Below are 23,255 nucleotides of genomic sequence, written 5' to 3' on the forward strand. Positions count from 1 at the left end.
CATTTTTTCTCAAACTTCCTCCAACCTTTGGGGAATCAAATGGGGCTTTTCCAAACCCATTCTTCACACCTTCAAGGTCTCATAAGATGGTTCTAACCTAGATCTAGGTTAGATTTAAGGAATGGAAAGCTATCTTACCTTCTTTGCTCAAGAACTCCTTCAAAACCCCAAAATCACTTCAAATCACCAATGCTCTTGCAACCGTGGAAATCCTTCTTCAAATCTTTCAAAATCAACAAATAAATCATCTATTAAGCCTTAGATTCATCATCTCAAGGGGGATTTACAAGACCTCAACTCTACCCAAATCAAAGGTTTTACTTGGGTATGGTGAAAGTTTAAGGAACCCAGCCTTTGCTCACCTTTAAACGTAGATCTCGTATTGGAGATCACTTTTTCGACATCGGAATGGGAAGATCAAGCCTCGGTGCCGCTTAAATCCTTCCCTACTTCTTCCTCCCCTTTATTCTTCTCCGTTCTCTTTTCTCCTTCCTTTTCTCTCTCCTCTTTACTCTTTTCACCAACCACCCGAATGACATAAATGAGAAAATGAAAACTCATAAATGCTATTTATACTTTCTAAAATAACTAAGTAATCACATGGGTGGGTCATTCAGGTGGGTGGATGCGCCCACTTGTGACCGCCCACCTGAGGGCCAAAACTTGGCCAACAAGTGGGATTTTGACAGAATTCGACCCTCGGCACAAATCTCACTCTTGGCATAAGATGTAATATACATATGCGCCTTAAGATACGGCTACATACCTGCTTTATCTATACATGACCTTATGATATGTGCATGTATACGGCTTAGGTACCCCCGTCTCTTCTGGCACTTGCTCGGACTTGTCTGGCCAGTCGGTGTTTAAGGTCACCCTTGCCATCATGGTCCATAAGGAACCCACCTTAACTCTTTCCGGTTTGGGTCTTGCATGGTTAAACCAGGTCAATCGTGTAATCAGACCGGGTTTAAGAAGTAGGGTATTACAAAAGCACTCATACTCTTGCTTCTGATCAAGAGCAAATTCAACTCTTGACTAGCTCTCAGATCCAGAGGCATAGAGAGCGTGAATTTAAATTCATCCACATCGGCCTAGTTCAGGTCGCCCTGAAACCCTTAACACTCCCAGGGTTAAATAGTGCGATTTTTACTGCCATTAGCGATGCCAGAATGAATAATTTCAATGAATCTCTGATGGGTGTTGTTGAAACCAGCCTTTCCGTAACCTTGAAACAACTATAAATAATTATACCATTCCTAGAATACCTGAATCTGAGGTATATCATAAAGGTACTTTCACATTTCATAGTGACTATGTTATTAAGATATGCGAAAGCACTCATACTCTTGCTTCTGATCAAGAGCAAATTCAACTCTTGACCAGCTCTCAGATCCAGAGGTATAGAGAGCGTGGATTTAAATTCATCCACATCGACCTAGTTCAGGTCGCCTTGAAACCCTTAACACTCCCAAGATTAAATAGTGCAGTTTTTGCTGTCATTAGAGATGCCAAAATGAATAATTTCAATGAATCTCTGATGGGTGTTGTTGAAACCAGCCTCTGTGAAGACCTGTCTATTTTCAAAGTAGACCAAATTTACCCATGTCCCTCATAGATCCAAATATATTAAATGGTGTTGTCTTTACTTTACAAATTTATGGCTATGATATTCAACCTGGAACACAGAATATCGCCATAATCTATCGTATCTATTACAAAGCAATGACCACTTGTGCCCCAAATGCTAAGGTTATAGATCCAAGAGGTCAAACCGTCTATTTCCAGGCCAACTCTGAAAGATCTCAAGTTTTTATGCCTAGATGTATTAGATGGTCAGAAGTTAATCTTTCTGACTCTTGGACCTTAACCTCTGTGGCTCAACCTTAGCCACCCATGAGAACTTTTCCATTATGCATCACTCAGCTTCCTTTTGGTGATGTTGAAATTACTTTTGACCGTAGATCTCATAATCCTAGGAGATCCACCTCTTCTGTAATTTCTTCTTCTTCTGAATATCCTTTGTTTCAAGCACCTACTCGTGCTTCTACTTCTAGAGTTCAGAATGAGAATTATGATGGAATAATAAATTTTCAGGGTACTAACCGTACACTTTCTCAGGTTAATCAACTTGTTTATGGTCCTCTGCAAAGAGACCAATCTCAGGCTCAATTCCAGCCTCCTCTTGCTCCTATTAATAGAGAAACTGGGTCTTCTTCTCCAACTCTATCTGATATGCAAGCTCAATCAGGAATCATAATGCTTCATATTGCAGAAGAACCTAAATTCCAAATTAATAAGAAATTCCTAATTCAGGAATATAGATCCGCTAAGAATGAAGGAAAAAGAAAAATCTTTGAAGAACATTATCCTTCTAATTCTGAGCGGCAAGAGCTTCATGAGAAATGTGTTTCTCATATGAAAACTCATTAAATAAATCTTCCCTTTTTCTCGTGGTTAAAACTGTATCTTCTTAATAAGTCCTCTAACTCTCATTAGGTTAGTGAGATTAAGAAGGTAACTACCACTTATGTCTCCAAGGACGAAACAGAAATTGAATATGTTCATCCTCCATTTCAAGCCTTAAAAATAGGTGAAAAAAAAATGGTTGTTCCGCTTAAAACTTCAAGTCGAACTTCTGCTCCTCTGACTGAATTTCATCTTAGTCAAGTTGTTGAACAAAATAACTTCACTAATCTTTATCTTCAGCCTATTGGAAGCGCCAAACTGATCGTATTGAGACGATAGTAGACTCATTAAAGAGCTCTACTCCGTCTACTTCTCATGCTAAATTCGAGCATGTTTAGCCAACCTTTGCTTCTCAACCTAGAAGCACTCCAAAAGAGCCTTTTACTTCTCAACCAAGAAATAACTAGTCTGTCTTATTTAAACCTCCGCCAGCCCTGGAAATTCCAAAAAGGAAAACGGAGTCTACCATTCTTGATGAAATAGTTACTCGACTCCAGAAGCTCCAGGTTACTAAAGGAAAATTAGAAGACAGTCAGGCTCTGACTCTTTCTCTTGCTGAACCTTCTGATTCTGAAATAGAATTTGCAGAGAAAGAATTCCAGTCTATGCTACCTCAACAGGCAGTAGTTCCTGAGTCTCTTCCTCAGCTTAATCAAGTTATGAGAAGAGCTCGAAAATTTATGCCTACCGCTCCTACAAATTATTATTTCCCTCGACCTTCTCCTGTCAATCTTCAATTTGAAGTAGAAGGAGAACCTGCAAATTTTCCAATCGATGGTAATACTATTCTTGAGTGGAATATTGATGATTTGTCTGAATACCAAATTATCAACCTCCTGAAACAGATGCTTATGTATGCCACAACGGCAAAACTTAATCATTCATCTGATTCAGATGTTGTTAAAATGATAGCAACAAGATTTTTCGGCCAACTTTATGGTTGGTGGGATTTTTATCTGTCTGAAGATGTTAGACAGCAGATTATAGGTGCTACGACCCATGTTCCGCAATAGCTTACTGAACAATTAGCTGATGGTAATTTTACCCAGCGAACTGTTTATGTTGACCAAGAAGATGCGGTAAATACTTTGGTCTATACTATAACTTTTCATTTTGTTGGACCAACTAAAATTCTAACTAATCGAACAAGAGAACAATTAATGAATTTCCGATGTCCAACACTATCTCAATATAGATGGTATAGAGATGTCTTTTTTGCCAAAGTTTTTTCTAGAGAGGACTGTAACAATTCCATATGGAAAGAAAAATTTCTCTCTGACCTACCTCTTTTATTTGCTCAAAAGGTTAGGTATAGACTTAAGGCATAGCATAATGGCACTATTCCCTTCGAGCAATACACCTACGGGGAATTAGCTGCTGAAGTATGCAATGAAGGTCTTCAACTCTGTATAGACCTTAAACTGAAAAAACAATTGTCTAAAGAGAGACAAGTTAGATTTCGAGAACTTAGAGATTTCTGTGAACAATTTGGGTTTGAAAAGGTTCGCCCTTCTGGCTCAAAGAAAACTCATCGAAAACTTTCTAAGTTTTTCAAGCCTAAATACCAGGCCAAAGAGTATAAGAATAAGCCTAAGCACTTCTTTAAGAAACACTTTTCTAAATCCCGTCCTCAAAATACTTTTCCAAACAAAACGTTCTATTTGTTGTAAATGTGGAAAAGTAGGACACTAGAAGAATAACTGTCGAACTAAAATCAGAATCAATGCTTTAGAAATTGATGATTCTCAAAAGAAAAATCTTGAAAGAGTCTTACTATACAGCTCTTCTGACCCTGAGCCAGACTTTGAGTCCAACTCAGATCAAGATATTGCTCAACTTGAGTTCGATAGTGATTCCTTCGAGTCTAAATCTCAGACTCCCCACTATAATTGTGATCCTTATCAGGCTATGCTTAGGAAAAATGGTTTAATGGTTCTTTCTTTTGAAGAATCATTCCTGTTAAAAACCATTGACCAAATAAATGATCCTACAACTAAGGCCCAACTTTTACATAAGTATATCACCTTAGTTAAGGATAATACTAGGCCTAGCCCAGTTCCTCAGCAACCCAAGGTTCAAGATTATAGTTTTAAAACTATAATTAATCAGGTTAAAGCCACCTCTCTTACCCGAGAACCTACTATTCAGGAACTCCGAAAGGACCTCAATGAAGTTAAAACTGAAGTTCGAGATCTTAAGCAAAGATTCCAGATTCTTGAACTTTATAATACTCAACATGTTATTGAGCAAGATTCTGAAGAAGAAGCTTCCTTTAAGGATCTACTAGCAACTCAAAATATAGTAGCTAATACCTCTGCAACTCCTGCTGCAGTTTCTTCTGATGATGCTCATGTCTTAACTATTCAATAGGTTCAAACTCATCGATGGCATGTAATGATTGACATCATTGTTAATCTTGAGTTTAGCCTAAAAACTATCGCCTTAATTGATTCAGGCGCAAATATGAATTGTATCAACGAAAGACTTGTACCTTTTAGATACTTTGAGAAGACTGCTAAAAAATTGGTTACTGCTGATGGATATAGAATGCAGGTTGGATATAAACTCCCCTCTGCTTCTATCTGTACTAATGGACACTACTTGAAGACTCCTTTTATAATGGTAAAAGGACTCTCTCAATTTGTACTTCTTGGCACTCCATTTTTATCCCGGCTACGAATTGATACAATTGGTCTTCACTCGGTGATTCAAAATCACCCTATTACTTTTCATTTCATCGAACCTCCCAAGATTCATACGGTGAATGAAATCCGGGATCAAGTTCAGTCCAAAGAAAAGTTTATATGCTCTTTATCATCTGAAATCCAACAAAAGAGCATACAACATAAAATTGATGACCCTAATTTTCAAGTTATAGTTAAAAACTTCTAAGCTCAACTTGAAAAGGAAGTCTGTTCAGACATTCCCATGGCATTCTGGTCTTGGAAAACTCGTATTGTTACTCTTCAATATGAAGATAACTTTTCTGAAAGCCAGATTCCCACCAAGGCTTGGGCAGCTCAAATGCCTGATCTTTTACAGAAAACTTGTCAAAAGGAAATCTCTGAACTTCTTACTAAAGGTCTTATTATACTAAGTAAGTCTCCCTGGAGCTACACTGCATTCTATGTCAACAATAATGCTGAAATTGAAAGAGGTGCACCAAAACTTGTTATAAATTACAAACCCTTAAATAAGGTTCTTAAGTGGATTCGGTATCCTATCCTTAATAAGAGTGATCTTCTCAACCGATTATACACCTTTCGCGTATTTTTCAAGTTTGACATGAAGTCTGGATACTGGCAAATTCGGATAGCAGAGAACGATAGGTATAAGACAACTTTCGTTGTCCCATTCGGTCAATACGAATGGAATGTTATGCCTTTCGGCCTTAAGAATGCTCCCTATGAATTTCAAAATATTATGAATCAAATCTTTAATCAGTATTCACAGTTTATAATTGTGTATATTGATGATGTCCTTATATATTCTCAGGACATATCTCAACATTGGAAACATTTAAATTTGTTCTTTTCTGTTATTCGTCAAGCAGGACTTCTTGTTTCTGCAAAGAAAATTAAATTATTTCAAACTAATGTTCGCTTCTTGGGACATTACATCTCTTTTGGATCTATTATTCCCATAGAACGAGCTATTCAGTTTGCTGATATATTTCCTAACGAAATAACAGATAAGACTCAATTCCAAAGGTTTCTTGGTAGCCTAAATTATTCCATTTCTTTAGCTAGTGAAGGTACATGACAACTTTGTTATTGAATTAATCAAAGGTACAATACGGCTTGTCCTATTATAAAATCAATAACAATTTTAGTGGATGGTAAAAGAGGTGGTGGGCTAATGGTAATGTTCTACGTATCGGTATTATTTTGAATATTTCAGATTGATTAATATGTAAAACTATGGATTTCTTTTTACCTTAATAAAAATGACATATTGATTTGGAATCGAATTAATAAGTCCTGATTCAACCGACATCTATCCGCGTTAGTATTGATAAAGGCATTTGGTGTTGCAAATTGATGTTTTGTATTCTATGGTTAATTAGGATTGTAGATCACATCTAAAAGGTCGTTAAAAGCCCGTAGAACTTGAGGCTCGAGGAAAATTTTTAGGGTTTACATAGGGGGTAATATCGAAAGTTATCTTTATGTTTTTCCTTTAAATTGTTAGCATTGGGATTATTAGGGTTAAGATGAATTTTTATTTTGTAAACAGAGAAGAAAGAGAAGAGAGTTTGTAATTATTCTCCATTACTAGTGAAGCAACCGCCATCATTTCACCATGGAAGTAGGCACCTTATCAACCACGTAAAGCCTTATATTGTAGTTTTTTTCATTGTTCCTTCTTTCATTATATTGTAATTTCCGCATCATAGATAGGCTTCGGTTTCTACAAAAGGAAGAATCCTAGCTAGAAAGAGGAAGAACCCTAACCCCTCACTAGAAGAATCTATCTTATTCTTAGATGGGATATTGGATAAGGCGATGGAAAGACCTCACCCTTGTTTATCTCGGTGGAACCGAAGCCCCACTGACCAGTGAAAGAAGGGTATTTTATGTATAAGGTTTTCCTGTAATTTATTGCGTTTAGACTTTTTGCATTTTAGTTATGTTTGTTTTCAATTATAAGATACATAAATAAATTCCTACTTTTGCATACTAATTTTACTTGACAATTTTCTCTTGACTTAGGATTTTACTTGGAAACAAAAGAAACATTAATTGACACTACATGTGTATTTGCAGTGTGGTTTCATGGTAAAAAACATATATTTACATTGTGGAATTCAATCCATTTGATTGCAAGGGAAATGTAAGGGAAAAGAAGTGAAAATTTTTTAACTTAAAAAGAATATTTTTGTAATTATTATTTAACTTGATTGTATAAACTACTTAGGTTTCTTATCATATTTAGTAATAATGTTTTTTAGATATAATTTTAATTTACTTTTCAAATACAAGGAATTTAGATGATTTTTTTTTTTTTTGGGCTAAAAAATTTAGATGAAATTTAATAACAAGAAATTGAATATTTAGAGTTAGTAACGTAACCATATGGGATAATGAATACAAAAAATTATTTATTAGGTATGAAAATTTCAATTCCTTTCTATTCAATTCTCATTGCATCCAAACAGAGACACCTAGTTCTCTTATTAGGGCAAGGGATCCATCTTGAGCAGCCACTTTGTCCAAAGGAAAAACAGTATCAAAGGTTAAAATGGATCAAATTCACCTTTTCTGGGACACTAGGATACTTAGACTAGAAGAAAGTAACAATTTTAATTCAATATTTCTTTTAGAGATTGTTAATCCTAAAATAAAAATATGGAGAAAGTTTTTCAAACTGGGTATGTTTGGAAAGGATTTTAAGTGGGTCACCTAATTCCATCATGTGGAAATATGATCTAGAAATTCTGATAATTGGATATCTAGGGGGTGGTTTGGATTGACCATATGTCAATTATCCATATCTCCTCCGATCTGGCTAGCTTGCTTGTTGCTTAACACGTTATGTTCGGGCCTATCACCCGAGAGTCAATCACTCCTAATGCGAATGAAATGGTGGATTAGTAAGACCATTGGGAGGGGATCCATTAAGAGTTCTTTAACTTGTTATTCATCATTCATTCACTTTTCCACACTAGCCCTCCTTTGTCATTCATAGAACTTACTCCCCTTTTTTGTTCTGATTCTAGACCTACCTGGTCGGAGGAGGAGCCATCTAGCTTGCAAGCATAGGAATTGATAACCAAATTCTTCCATCCCCTCCTGCCCCTGATGTGCGAGATCATATTCTTATACGTACCCCTGCTAATGCCCCAATTTTTCATTTTAAGTTCCCTAATTCATTGGCTATTTAGTCAAGCATTTTAAGACTATTTTGTGGGCACAGATGAGAAACCTTGGAGGATGAGTAGTGGTGAGAGAGAGAGAGAGAGCCAAGGACAAATAGAAAAGGCATCACTGATCTTATTCCTAATCCATAGCAAAGTCTTTGCATGATCAAACGCGGGCTCGTAGGAAGAGAACTCATTGTATGTAAGGGGGCCAGGAAGGAGAGAGCTGAGAACCAAAAAGATTCCTATGACAACTGCCATGTCATGTGGGGATAACGCTCTCTCTTTCTTCAAATTCTGTCAGATAACCATCTATGTTTTAGCATGCATCACTTGTATGTCTATGCATGCCATCTAATTCTCTAACAATTACCGGATCTCTCCTATTCTTCAATAATTTGTTCTAAGACTTTACAAACTTTGTGTTGGATTTTAATTAAAAAAAAAAAAGAAAAAGAAAGAAAGAAGACAAACTCCGTCCAAGGTAAAACTTGACATGAGGAGCCAGAGAAAGACCCTAGGATTCACCTATCACAAATTTACAACAATTTATAACCTACCATATGATAGAATGAAGACCCACTTTAACAACCCTCATGAGACCAACCCACCTAAAAATATTGTGCCCTTAAACTATTTTTCTAGTCAGCCAAGTCGGGTGGTTGGAAATGAGAATAAACCTAAAGTAGAATCTTCGGGGAGTGGTCCACCTCCACACCATATAAGTCCCTAATAATAATCCTTTTGTGGTATTTTTTTTATTTATTTTTATTTTTATTTTTTTCTGGGTTAATTCTTTTCGAAACAATTTATGAGAGCATCTACAAGTTAGTTTTCAAAGACAAATGGATACATAGGGATATTCAATGAAAATTAGAGACATGCAAAAGTGCATACATAAAATAAGAGAAAAAGATCCCAAAGACATTGGAGTGGAGATTCTTTCTCAGGCACTCTCACTTAATGAACTATGAGGCTCATATTGACACTCTCTTTTATCAATAAAAATATCTATCCACTTATTGATGCAATTTCTCCCCCTGGTATAATAGAAAACTTTTGCCCATAAATAAATATAGAAAAAATATTATTTGTGAAGGCATGAAAAATGATTTCAAGTTTTAATTGATAAAGCCACCCAAAACAAATGATAATGTTACGACCACTTTGAAACAAAATCAACATGTCTATGTCCTAAGCTATTTTCTTGGATAAATAGGAAAATAGAAAAAGTGAGATTTACTTAAAGGAGAAGGTTTTCTGAGCTGTCAAGGGAGAGTATGCTAGCGTGTCTTATCTCTATCCTCCACATTTGAAATAATCTTGCTACCTTTCTATAAATGTATCATTTAATCACGGCTAATTAGTTTGTTTCTCTATGACATTTGTTCAAAGAACCCTTTTCTTTTTTTAATCACAAGAAAAGGAAGGCCTAAAGTTGTATTATTTAAGAAACTTTAGTTAGTTGTCATATTGGGTTTATTAGTTTAATGCCACCCTAACATGAATGTGTTGATCGCAATTAATGGAAGAACTTAATGGGTAAACAACAATGAATCCACTAAGGTTGCCATGTGTAATATCCCAATTAAACTCTTTTTAGAATTTTTATATTAGTGATGTGTTGTGGTTTCTACTTCTAAAGCAAAGTAAAAACAATTAAAGTTAATGCAGAGATGCTGGGAGTTCAAGTTCTGAAAGCAAAGATGATTCTGGCTTTTGCCAATTGGCAAGTGACCATTGGACAAACTTTGTCACACAAAGAGGGGGTTGACACAAGGAAAACCCCATAATGCCATGTGTAAACTTCTTAACTAGGCCACCTCTATCTTTTACTTTTTTTTTTTTCCCCTTCGTCGTTCATTTACCCTAGATGATCAAGTTCATTCATATCCTTTTGGATTACTTAAAAAGAAAAAGAATTCTTGTATTTGAAGTGCGGAATTACAGCTGAATTATAATTAGTTTTTAGGGTTTTTTAATCAAGTGATATTAGAATATTTTTACAAAATAAATAAAGGGAAAAAGGTTTGTATTGTCATCCTTGTATTGATTCTTTTATAATCTTCTCGCATGTTCAAGAGTGGGGCTTATTGGTTACGTTGATATTCTCTCGTCTATTCTGATAATTTGAATCTCATATGGATATTATTTTTTGATATCTTTTTAGTTGAATGTGTAAATTCCTTTTTACATGACTTTTGTAAAAAACAATCCTCATAAATAAATAATAAAATTTTAGATAATTAAAATAAAAATATTAAGGAAAATATCAATCAGTATTATTATATGACAATTAAACCTTTAAATTTGAGATATGGTCAATCCATATTATACTCTACAAACTACAATCCAATGGTTGAAATTGCCATCTCACCAAACCACATGGCAGAAGAACTATGGTATGGGGAAAAGCTTTCATAAGTGGGCGCTGTAAAGTAGCTTTTGCCTTTTTGCCATTTGCCATTTGCCATTTGCCATTATAAAAGAGACAATTCAGCCTCTGCAACTTCAATTAAAAAAGAAAAAAAAAAAGGGATCTTGAGAACAGATATTCCTGATCTTTACCAACAAAAAAACTGAGATTCCTGCCCTACAAAATTATTATATAAGCAAACCCTTTATAAGGTAATAGACGATATTGTATTTCATAAAAGAAAAAGATAATAAAGAGATTTGCCACGTGGCTATTTCTCACAGCTGGACAGATCCCAACTAGAAAGAACTGCCAAGCAACCATCTCGGTGACCCACATTTAATTTTTCTCTTTTATTTATTTATGCATATCACCAGGGCAGAAATTTCGTTTGTATTTAAATTCTTCACATGCAACTTCTCTCGGTTCCACTAGATAATTAATGGGAAAAAAAGAAGAAAAGAAAACCTAAGTAATGGGTTGAGTATAAAAGGCACCATGACAGTCTTTCCGGGCGAGCCTTTGGAATCTCTAGTGAAACCCCATGATATGGTAATGGGAGGATATTATTAGGGAAAGTAGTGAAAGGAGATTCCCCTGCAGACAGCTTAAAGCCAGATGAGGGAATACCTGTACGTGAGGATAGCAAGAGAAGAATCAGATAGGCCTCTAGTGTGGGTACTCTAATATTTGGTCAATTTGATACCATTGTGTGCATTATTATTCGTGTGGTTTATAGATTTTTTTTTTCACATTGACATCGTGAAAAATCCTCTTCCATAATTAATATAGAGGAGAGGGTTTCTTGAAAGGCAACGTGGCTCCTCCCCAAACGTGGAGGCCAATGGAATATGCACGGAGATTCCTTTCATAATGAGGGGGTCAACCACTTTTTGCTTGGGTGGAGGGCTGTGCTGCATTTTAGGTTTCTTTCTCACTTAATATAGAGAAAAAGGAAGCATAAGCACCCTTGTGCATATTCCAATACACTTCTCTCACATGATAAAGAATAAGCTTATGTGGATTCTATATGGATGATGCCATGCTCTAAACTCTCATCAGTGTAGCATCATGGTTTGAGGTTTTAATCTCAATCTATCTATATTGGCCAATTTAGACTTATCTCGATATTTAACCAATCCTGTGTCGATATAACCATATAGACCTATGGTACAAATGTTTAAAATAAAAAAAAAAAGAAAAAAAATACGGACAAAATCATTTGATCCCCAAATTTGTATCAATAGTGAGTGTCTAAGTGACACTGTCAACTTGAACCGTGGGTAGCAAACGGATTCTTTCTTACATTGGCGTCGCAGAAAACCCTTATTAATGCATGATGAATAATAGGGTTGAAATCGTCTGCAATTCTGATCTCGTACAATTTCGTGCAATACCACCTTCAGGCGGTGACACGTGTATTGATACCAATACAATGGTCCAAATCTGATACAACTAATAAAACATTAAATCAGTGAAGAGGCATTTAAATCAGATCTGGACCATTGTATTGGTATCAATACACGTGTCACCATCTGAAAGTGGTATTACACGGAATTTTACAAGATCTGAATTGCAGACGATTTTTTTCCTGATTAATAAGGTAATCTACATAAATTTATTGAAAAAGAATCATTTTTCACTAGTTATTTTTATATTTTGAACTATTTAAATAACTTTTATTAAAAAATAAAATATTTCCTGTGAAAAAGTGTGATATGTGCAAGAAGCGAGGCGTCATTGTCCAATCCATAAAGGATGGATCGACCATTTGTACCAATGTGCAGTGCAAGGGTCAGGCTTCCTACAGAAACATTTTCTCATATATTAATATATCCAACGGTCCAAACTTGTCGGCGACCGACCTGAAATATAAGTGCCAAACACCCATACCGACATTGAACACATCACTCATGTGTTCCACCAAAAGAAAAACATCATTCATGTGCAACGGTGAAACTACGTGGGGCTCTGAGATTTGAACACTTGTGACACCTCATTTCACACGATCATCGTTCGTTGTGGTGGAGGAAGAAGAGAAGGTTCTCTACTTCTCTATTACTCTTATAGGCTCCGTGGTTGAAAGCTGCTGCGACTTACCGTTCACATTATTCTTTTTCCTGGTTCCTCTAAAATTTCTCCATCTCGAAATTCGTTTTTTTCTTTTTCCTTGAGAAAGAGAAAGTACTAAGAATCAATTTGTGTTGTATTTTAATTTTTTTGAAAAAGATACCGTTTCTCTCTCTCTCTCTCTCTCTCTCTCTCTCTCTCTCTCTCTTCTCAGTGATCAGTCTCACACTCTCACTTTCCACATCACAGAAACGAAAGGTTGATGCTTGATACAGAAAGGAGAGCTGAGAAGAGATAATTAAAAGGGACCCTTTGCTGCTTTTATTGTTTTTTTCTTCCGATTTTCAATTTCAGTCTCGTGAAATTGTCTCAATAAACGCGTAGGATTTCCTTGTTGTAGACAATACCCATTTTGGAAGCTCGGAAATCTGGTTGTGACTATACTTTGGTTTTATCTCTGGTTTTAGGTTGCCAATCTGCCATCCTTTGTTGTTTTTTAGTAGAAATGTATTAACGAAGAGAGCAGGTCTCTCATTACTGTTTCAGTTCTTCCTTTGTGCTTTCTGGGTTTCTTCTTTTCTTCGTTTCTTCATTTATACGCGAGTTTTTAGATTCGTCCCTGTCCACAGTGAAAAACCCATTAGCCGAACTCGGGTTTTATCATCGTTTTTGGTGTTGGGTTCTCCATTTGAATAAGCATTGACGCGTTTTCATTGAAAAGCTGAGTTTTGATTAACAATATTTTTTTTTTTTTTTTTTTGGTCTCAATAAGCTTCAACGCTGTTTTCAGAAACTTAGTTGGCCAGTTTCTCTTTTGATCCTTATTTTCTTTTTTCCGATTCTGCTACCTTTTCTTCCTTTTTCACCAACTCGACTTTTAATTTTCCTTAAATATAATTTTTTTCATTTGCTTTCCAGTTTCACCTGTGTATCAGAAAGCCTTCTTCCACAGCCTCAACTTTTTTAGGATATGTAGCTTGATTTTTGGAGATCAGGCGAACCCACCAGCCAAAGACCGTTACTTTTTAACTCCACTTCAGTGAAGTATAAAACCCCTGTTTCTCAGCTGTTCCCCTTATAGAACAACCATCTTTGGTTAGTTAATTTCTTTCTTCCCATTATTATAAAACTAGGTTTTTGTATACTGCATCTTGTGGGCCGATAATTTCCTTAGCTATTTCTGTTAAACCATATCTGCAAAATCCAGCTTTTGTATACTAAATCTTCTGGGCTAATAGAAAAAATGAGCAGGATCTGGTTTCTATCTTGGGTTTTCTTTGTTTGGCTTCTATTGGATTCTGTTCCTGTTGTTGGTCTTGGGGTCAACTGGGGAACGATGGCAACACATCCATTGCCTCCTGATGTTGTAACTCAGATGTTGAAAGACAATAATTTTGAGAAAGTGAAGCTGTTCGATGCTGACGAGTTTACCTTGAGTTCTTTGGCTGGAAGTACAATTGAAGTGATGGTCGCCATCCCAAATAATATGCTTGCCGATTTGAACAACTACAACAAGGCCAAGCAGTGGGTCAAGAGAAATGTTACTCGGTACAACTTCAATGGAGGAGTAAACATAAAGTAAGATTTCTGCTTTATTCCTTTCTCCTGCTTCTAATTTTTTTATCCCTTTCTTGAATCCCGAGGAACTTGCTTCCTTGATTGGCTAAAAAAAATGTACCTTATTCGGCTCATGATGCTGCAGCTGATAGAAATTATTGCTTTCCCTTGTGAAATCATTTTATTGTGCTCTAGTTTATTTGGCAAACATTTTTTGTAGAGAGGGCACAACTTGGATTCCATATGCCAGGCATAAATGTGCCACTTTGCTTGGCTAAATGAGAACTTCATTTAAGAAGAAATCAAGCAATATCACTTTGTGGTATGATTCTTGGCAGAGTTATCATTGTATAAAAAAAGCCTTAGAAATTCAGGTTGGACAACCCGAATATGGATAGACAAGTAGTTTCAACTTTCAATTCATCACCCGCTAATCTATCTGCAACAAAATTGGTCTCCCATTCATCATGCTTAATACATAGAGCGGAGTACTAGACTATTTGGACCAGAGTGTGAAGCTTCTTCTATCTGAAAGTTTTCAAAACTGCAGTCCTTACATAGAGAATGGAACGAGACTTTTAGACCTGTGAGTGAAGATTCTGCAATTTGAAAGTTTCGAACTGTGGCCTATGGGTACTTGCCAGGATAATAACATCCGAAACTAAATGAAAATGGTACTTACCTGTGGCTCATGTTTGTTCCCAGCTGATGCTCCAACCAAGTTCCTTATAGACAGCCAATGGGTAGTGATTTCCAATGAAAATTCGGTACCTGTGTTTCACTTGGTGTTGTTTCTGGGCTGACTAGTATGACCTAGCCTTATAGCATTCACAAGATATTTGACAGTGAGATACCTGTCTGTTGGAAAATTAAATAGTTTTTTGTGTGTAATTTCTTAGTTGCTTAATTGCTTTCTGATTGCAACCCTTGTTCCCAATATTGTGCTGTCATTTAATGCAGCTTCTTTCTGTATCTATTTAATAGATGTATCCTCTCTCTCTCTCTCTCTCTCTCTCTCTCTCTCCCTGAATCAATCCTAGTTTTCCTTTTGATCTTTTTTGGGGTGAATGCATTGCCCGGGGGAGGGGAGGGGGAGGGGGAGGGGGAGGGGGGGTGGGGGGTCAGAGATTGGTAATTAGTAGATTAAGATGGGTTCCAAGTGGTTCTTAGTAGGGTATGAACCTCCCTGGACTTAACCAACTTAGCATGCTGGAATCTTCTACAATTTTTTTTTCAACGGCATGCAGGGTAGGTGTGGAGACAGGATTCAATCCGAGGTCCATGCTTTTGTGAATTATAGAATTTTATCACAAGCTTCATAGGAGCCATCTCATGAATTGATGTTTTGGATGCTTACCCTAATTTCATTTCACTTGAATTTGTGGCTTGACATTTGAGTGATGTGTTCATTTAAACTTGATACAATAAAAACTGGAAAAGGAGGGAGGGAGACAAATGAAGAATTAGAAAATTGATGAAATTTTGGATTTATTTTCCCCTTTTTGTCTGCCCTCTTCATTGCTCAAGGAACTGAATTTTTTTTGCAGTTAAAAATTTATTCAGAAGAAAGTAAGTTAAAGAACAACAACATTTGAATATGTGAGACCAGGACCTTGAATATCCATGGATTTTCATAATCCCTGTTGTGAATGGTTTTTACTTTATAAATATTTTGACTTCAATTACTCAGTACTTATCTCAATCTGACAAAAAGAAAGTTCTTGTTTCATGTTTTAAAGTGCTTCTGAATTTATTCCAAGAATCAAGTTCTATCTTTCACTTGCAGTTGATGCTTAAAGAAATCTCTGATCTGTAATTGGTTTTTTTTCTGTTATGGGGGAAAGTACCTTCAAATCTCTACTGACACAGTCTGTTCTTCCTGAGACATGAGACCATTAATGAGTATGCCGATAGGTCTCAGAAAACGTCTCTTGCACCTAGACCAAAAGGTACTCACACCAAGTGTCCGGCCATCTAACCCTTTTTTTTTCTCAGTTTAAGATTTATGAAAAAAAAAAAAAATTTGATTACCACTAAGTGGCACCCTGTGTTGACCTTCTCGTAGGGTGAATTATATTGAGTTGAAACCAAGGACTGCCTCAGCACAGAATGAAGTTTTTTGGATTATTTGAAAATGATTTTTTTGTGTCAGTGTACATCAAATTCTATGAAAAGATCTACTGGATGTCCTTATCATTTGAGAAAACTCTGCTGGTACTGACATATCTAATCTAGAAGATACTGAGGACCTAGCAAGCCTGTTTTCCTTGATGTCTATACAGTTATATATTCATATTGTTTGCTAGATGCATTATCGATTGATAGGGACAGTATTAGACTAATGAAACATATTTGAACTTGTGTAACCTATGTGATAAAAAACAAATATTGGCCAGAAAAGGCAAAACATGCCGACTGATTCAGTAATCAGTCATGATAATGTGATGTGAGTAAAGCTCAATGACTAATTTTCTTTGACTCGGAGCTCTTTTGATGCAAAAAAATTAATGTGTTATTATAGAAGTATTTGAATTCTACAGAAGTCGAATCGTGATACTATGGTGATTTATTTAAACAATCAAACTTCCATTTAAGCATGTGAGGAATATGAATTAATCAATCTCGGCAAGAAACTTCTTGTACCATAGTTATGCAAAGCACGTTAATTTAAAATTTAAAGATAGACAGGTAAAAAAGAATCAAAGTCTGGAAGCCAGTGAGTCCAAGCAGTCCAAAACTTGTGCTCAACTTTAACTGAGAATACATGCATGCATTTTCCTACTCAGTTTCTCAAAGTTTAGAACACCCTTCAAATTACGGCCACCACCACCCCCCCCCCCCAAAAAAAAATAAAAATAAAAATAAAATTCTAATCTTCTGATATTTTGCAAACATTCAAAACATAATTCTCCATTTGATTGTGAAATTCATTACTTCTCTTTTGTGTTTTCTCTGTTGACGCTTGGTAAATCGCTGTTGCTCATAATTATGGTTCTCTTGTGTGTATGTTTTTCTGGCAGATACGTAGCTGTTGGGAACGAGCCTTTCCTTTCGTCGTATAACGACTCATTTACGAATCTCACCCTCCCTGCCCTTCAGAACATTCAGAATGCACTCAATGATGCTGGGGTTGGAGACACCATAAAGGCCACTGTACCCTTGAATGCTGATGTCTACAACTCACCTGATAGTAATCCTGTCCCATCTGCTGGAAGGTTCCGGCCTGACATCAGTGGACTGATGACTGAAATTGTCCAGTTCCTCAGTAAGAATAATGCTCCCTTCACTGTCAACATCTATCCTTTCTTAAGTCTCTATGCCAATCAGAATTTCCCTGTTGACTTTGCATTCTTTGATGGGACGAGCAACCCTATTGTTGATAATGGGGTTTCATACACCAATGTCTTTGATGCAAACTTTGATACATTGGTGTCGGCTCTGAAGGGAATTGGGTATGGGAATATGCCCATCTTGGTTGGGGAGGTTGGTTGGCCCACAGATGGAGACATAAGTGCAAATTTGCTTTACGCCCAGAGGTTTTACAATGGGCTGTTGAAAAAACTTGCTACCAACCAGGGAACTCCATTGCGACCTGGGTATCTAGAAGTTTACCTGTTCGGACTCATTGATGAGGATGCCAAGAGTATTGCTCCTGGGAGCTTTGAGCGCCATTGGGGAATCTTTAGATATGATGGGCAGCCCAAGTTCCCAATGGATTTCTCAGGCCAGGGCCAGAACAAGTTTCTAGTGGCAGCAAAGGATGTGCAATATCTGCCTCAGCGCTGGTGTGTTTTTAATCCAAATGCCAAGGACGTGAGCAATCTTGGAGATAACATCAATTATGCTTGTAGCTTTTCTGATTGCACTGCACTTGGTTATGGCTCATCATGTAATACCTTGGATGCTCAAGGAAATGCTTCATATGCATTTAACATGTATTTCCAAGCTCAGAATCAGCAACTTCAGAGCTGTAATTTCCAGGGTCTGGCCGTGATGACAACACAGAATGCCTCACAGGGTACATGCAATTTCATCATTCAAATCGTATCATCATCATTCACTTCCTCCCTCAGACCTTCAGCTGTTGTATTGTCATTCATATTGGTGCCCATGCTTTTTTTGGTTTGGTGATGCTGCTGTAGAAATGTCATGTATACCTTTTTCTAATATTTATTTAGCTTTGCTATTTTTTTAGTGGACTTTTTATCTTTGTGTTTATTTCTTTTATCTATTCAATAAAATATAGTTGTACCTTAGCTTGGGTTATTGTTCCATGTAGTGGGTTTTTTGTTGACCAATAGCCATCTGAGTGGTGATGGTTGTGGAGGCAGCTTCCTAGGTATAAAAGAAGCCAAAGCTCGATGAAAAGAGGAGAAGGGGAATCATGTAGATGAAATTTGTAGACAGTTAAACTTTTTTCTTAGTAGTTTTGATTATCTAATAATCTGATCTCTGTTCTTGGTTATTCCTGGACTAGTTGGTTTATATCTATTTGGTGTAATGGTTCTCACAGACCATCATTAATTAAGTGTGTAGACTTTAGACTGAAGATTGTTGACAAGAATGTGACCATATGTTTCCATTAGTATCCTTTTTCAGCTCACACTTTGTTAGTAATGTACTCGAGAACTGATGCTGATATGGTTTGATAATTGTTTTAAACCCATATTGGATCAAATACTGGAGGGGAGAATGAAACTTCTTACTTGTTTTTCTAGATTACTTACTAGCCTACGAAAGAGCAATTTGTTGGCTTTAGAAGCGCTTCCCTTGTCCTCCTTTAAAAATTTTCACATGATGGAATTTGAAATCCAAATGTAGATACATTTACATAAATGCGAAGAAACGCTCTGGGGCTGTTCTTGATTTTAAGATTATATTAAAGCGAAATGGAAGTACAACTAGTGCCTATTTCCCTCTCACAATTTTCTTTTCTACGCGAGGTTCCCTCTCTCTCTTCATTAAATATATATATTTTATATTTTATTATTGATTTACCGCAGGAAGTATATAAATATCTTTCTATACTAAATTTGAGACCGTGATGATGGGTTTGGATAGTATCCATAAGGTACAAGGGAATATTGGGGGTTGTTATAAACCATATGTAAATAGGGAGGTAGACATTGATGGCTTTACTTTCCGGATAAAAATCCTCTGTTGTTCTAATCGTCTGTTTTTTCATGTTTTGCTAGGTGCAGAATGCGACACGTGGATGGTGCATCACCGACGGTTGAGATGATATATGTTAGTTGAGGTTCACGTCAGCTCACGAGTCACGTGGCCATCAATCTTAGAAAATTCGAATAATTTCGTAATCGGTGGGGCGATGCAAAGTCAACACCAACACCCTGTAAATTGCTGTCCTTAAGAAACCATTTTAGCCACCGTTTGACTACTTGCTCTAGAGTTGAGAAGCTGCAATAATGGAGTTCTGGCTCGTCCTCATCCTTTTGCTCTGCCTCTGTGCAGCCCTCAAACTCGTCGTTGATGTCGTTTCTCACAACAAATTAAACCAATCAAAGCTCTATCTTCCACCAGGGCCTCGGAAAATACCCATAATCGGCAGTTTCCTCTGGCTACAAGGTTCCTCGTTCTCAATAATTGAGCAAATCCTGAACAACCTCCGCCACAAGTATGGCCCCATCGTCACCCTCTACATCGGCTCAAAACCCAGATGAATTTGTAGTCTCTTACGTTGATACACTATTTGATCTTCAAATCCCGGACGAAGGAGGACGAAAGCTCTCCGAGGAAGAAATGGTGACTCTCTGCTCGGAGTTTCTAACCGCCGGCACTGACACGACATCTACGGCGTTGCAGTGGATCATGGCAAACCTGGTGAAGTACCAAGAAATCCAAGAAAAGCTCTACTATGGAATCGAAGGAGCTGTTAGTTCAGGAGAAAAGAAGATCAAAGAAGAGGATTTGCAGAAGATCCCATATCTGAAGGCAATAGTGTTGGAAGGGTTGAGGCGACACCGATTACGAAATTATTCGAATTTTCTAAGATTGATGGCCACGTGACTCGTGAGCGTAAACCTCCACCAACATATATCATCTTGACCGTTGGTGATGCATCATCCATGTGTCGTATTTTGCACCTAGTAAAACATGAAAAAACAGACGATTAGAACAACAGAGGATTTTTATCATTTCTTTCCTTGCACCCGCAGATGGCCTAACCAATAACTAGCTTTCTTAATCATAGGTAATAAATTCACAAATAATTCAAGAAATTTCGAGACACAAACAGTTCAGCCTAGATTTTGATCAGTTTCAAAGGTTTAAAGATTGTGCCAAAAAAAAAAAAAAGTTTGAAGAATTTATTTTATATTTAACAAATAATTTGACTACCTACGAAATATGCCAATATATAAGAGCTTAAATTAAAATTGATGTATGGCTAATATAAACTTTATCCTCACTCAACAGTTAGATTTGCCAAATCATCCTTCCATGTAACCAATTAGGACGGCTCTGATTTGATAAGATGAAATCGTCCTTTTTATATGGGTCTGAAATCATCCGTCAGGTTCGGTAAATCCGTTTTCTTGGGGGAAAATGGGTCTCTGACACGTGGCAATAGAAATTTTACAATCGAGAAAGAGTATCATGAGAGGATTATCTTAGAAGACAACAGAGCAGTGTGTGGACATTGGGAGAAAGCAGAACAGAATAGTCCAATCCACTTCCAATGGCTTCTCTCCTTCCTTTCTCTCTCCCCAAACCAAAACCCAATTTAATCAGAGCATCATCATCTTCATCCCTTGTAACAGAGACAACCCCAGCTACTCTCCAAACTCTCAATCAGAATTTCGGCCGGAAAGGGATCAAGTTCACAGAATCAGGTGATGTTCCGATCGTCGAACTGACCGTCAGAAATGGCAGCTCCCTCAGCCTCCGGATTTCAGATGGCCTTGTCACCTCCTACAAGCCCAAGGTTTTCTGGGAAGATGATGGCTTCGAAGAGGTTCTCTATACTCTCCCTGGAGGCTCCAATTCCACTAAAGGTGGGATTGGTCTCGTCCTCAATGAAGTATCCCAATCCACTTCAACTTCAAAGGCATCGTCCTCACCGTTGTGTACATCAGAATGGGTTGTGAAAGATGTGGATTCTGACTCCATTGATGCTCTCCAGGTACTGCTTTCTAGTTGTTTTACTGAAAATGGGTGGAAAGGTATAATATTTGAGAAGAAAACATCAAAAGTTGATTTTGTACTTGTTTGATATGTTCTTGGGCCTTTTTTTTTGCAGGTTGAATTGAGCTGCACCTGTGGAGGTCTTGAGATAAACTACATTGTATCACTCTATCCTCTCAGCATGGCAACTGCAGTTGTTGTAAAGAACAATGGCCGCAAGGCTGTCAACCTAACCAGCGCGATTTTAACCCATTTCAAATTTAAAAACAGAGGAGGGGCAGGAATCCAAGGGCTCAGAGGCTGCTCTTACTGCAGCCACCCACCATTGCCTTCGAGCTTTGAAATCTTGTCTCCTGCTGAAGCAATGAAACCCGAACCCGCAGGCTGGTTCTCTTTTGATTCTGGAACTCAGGATAAACTAGCTTCATGGGCAGTAGAAGATCAGCCGTTTACCATATTGAGCAACAAAATCAGCAGAGTATACACAGCTCCTCCAACTGAAAGATTGAAGAGAATTTATAACACTCCACCCTCCAAATATGAAACCATTGATCAGGTATTGTCAGGTTTCTTCTGTGAAATCAAATATTAATTAATTGGCAAAGGGCGCAAAGGAAATCATTCCCTGAGTTATAACAGCGCAGGATGTGTTTAAATTTCCTCAAAAGCTTGTATGTTTCTAACTGTTCTGAATCTGATAGGCTTACTTGTTTTATTTGCTAAAAAACTTCTAGGTAACTAGATGTTTTCTTTCTCAAAACATTTGGGTGATGACTTTTTATACCTTAAATGATCTAGTGACGTTTTGTTTTGTTTTGCTTTATTTTGCATAATTGTTTTTTTTTCCAAGCAAAAAGTATGATGCAATTCAAAGGCTTTCTGTTTCAAATCCAATAGATCGTCTGTCTTCCGCATATTCTCCCAAAAGAATCTCCATATGGACCTTCTGAAACTCAACCCTGTTTCAGGATTTGATAAACAAAATGAAAAGCTGAACGTCATATTTTAAATGATCATTATTAGATATATAAAAAATAAATGGAGTTCATTATGGGATAATTTGATCTAACCATGTACCTTCCCCACCCCTTCCTTTCTTTTCCTTGTCACTCTCCAGGGTAAGGAGCTTGAGTTCAGGTTCATAAGGATGGGCTATGATGACATATACATATCAAGCCCGGGTTCTTTATCACAGAAGTATGGGAAAGACTATTTCATCTGCACTGGCCCTGCTTCAATGCTAGTGCCTGTGCTTGTGAACCCTGGTGAAGATTGGAGAGGGGCACAGGTTATTGAGCATGACAATTTATAATTGATCTTTCAAAAGAAGATCAAATTTCTTTTGAGCTCCCCCCCACCCCTATTCTTTTCCTCTTTGGTGGAGAAGAGTTCATTTCATACCCTATCTAAAGTTGTATTAAGTTCAATTGTTGATGCAATGTAATTATATTGTTATGTTCCCATATCAAACGCATAAAGAACTGATATAAACATATTTTCACCCCTTCTTCCAGGATGAAATCTTTGATTTAACTAGTGACCTCATACTGGCACTGTCCACCTCTTTCCTTTGAACTTTAGGCTTTAGCATATAAAACAGCCAATTCAAGAGGTATAAATTAGCTAACTCTCTTTGATGGCTTTGAGCATTTTTTTTTTTTTTTTTTTTTTTTTTTTTTTTTATAACAAGTATTCTAGGCCTTCGGCTTGACTAGTCCCGCAAGCTCATACAAAAACTTT

General features: G+C 37.0%; 3 protein-coding genes across 3 annotated transcripts; all 3 read left to right on the top strand.

Moving 5' to 3' along the window:
* Positions 1 to 12,840: 12,840 nt before the first annotated feature.
* Positions 12,841 to 18,628, top strand: LOC122061881 (glucan endo-1,3-beta-glucosidase 8). The gene is made up of 2 exons (XM_042625407.1): positions 12,841 to 14,393; positions 17,393 to 18,628. Exons 1-2 carry the CDS (start codon positions 14,059 to 14,061, stop codon positions 18,501 to 18,503), a joined length of 1,446 nt encoding a protein of 481 aa, XP_042481341.1. The 5' UTR covers positions 12,841 to 14,058; the 3' UTR covers positions 18,504 to 18,628.
* Positions 18,629 to 20,009: 1,381 nt separating this feature from the next.
* On the top strand, positions 20,010 to 20,399 carry LOC122060774 (cytochrome P450 89A2-like). Its single transcript, XM_042623874.1, has one exon. The coding sequence runs from the start codon at positions 20,010 to 20,012 to the stop codon at positions 20,397 to 20,399; it is 390 nt and encodes a 129-aa protein (XP_042479808.1).
* Positions 20,400 to 20,994: 595 nt separating this feature from the next.
* On the top strand, positions 20,995 to 23,045 carry LOC122061399 (photosynthetic NDH subunit of subcomplex B 2, chloroplastic). The gene is made up of 3 exons (XM_042624647.1): positions 20,995 to 21,513; positions 21,631 to 22,071; positions 22,633 to 23,045. The coding sequence occupies exons 1-3, from the start codon at positions 21,070 to 21,072 to the stop codon at positions 22,825 to 22,827; spliced, it is 1,080 nt and encodes a 359-aa protein (XP_042480581.1). The 5' UTR covers positions 20,995 to 21,069; the 3' UTR covers positions 22,828 to 23,045.
* The last annotated feature ends 210 nt before the right edge of the window (positions 23,046 to 23,255 follow it).

Source organism: Macadamia integrifolia, chromosome 14 (genome assembly GCF_013358625.1).
Source record: "Macadamia integrifolia cultivar HAES 741 chromosome 14, SCU_Mint_v3, whole genome shotgun sequence".
In the NCBI taxonomy this organism is placed as follows: domain Eukaryota; kingdom Viridiplantae; phylum Streptophyta; class Magnoliopsida; order Proteales; family Proteaceae; genus Macadamia; species Macadamia integrifolia.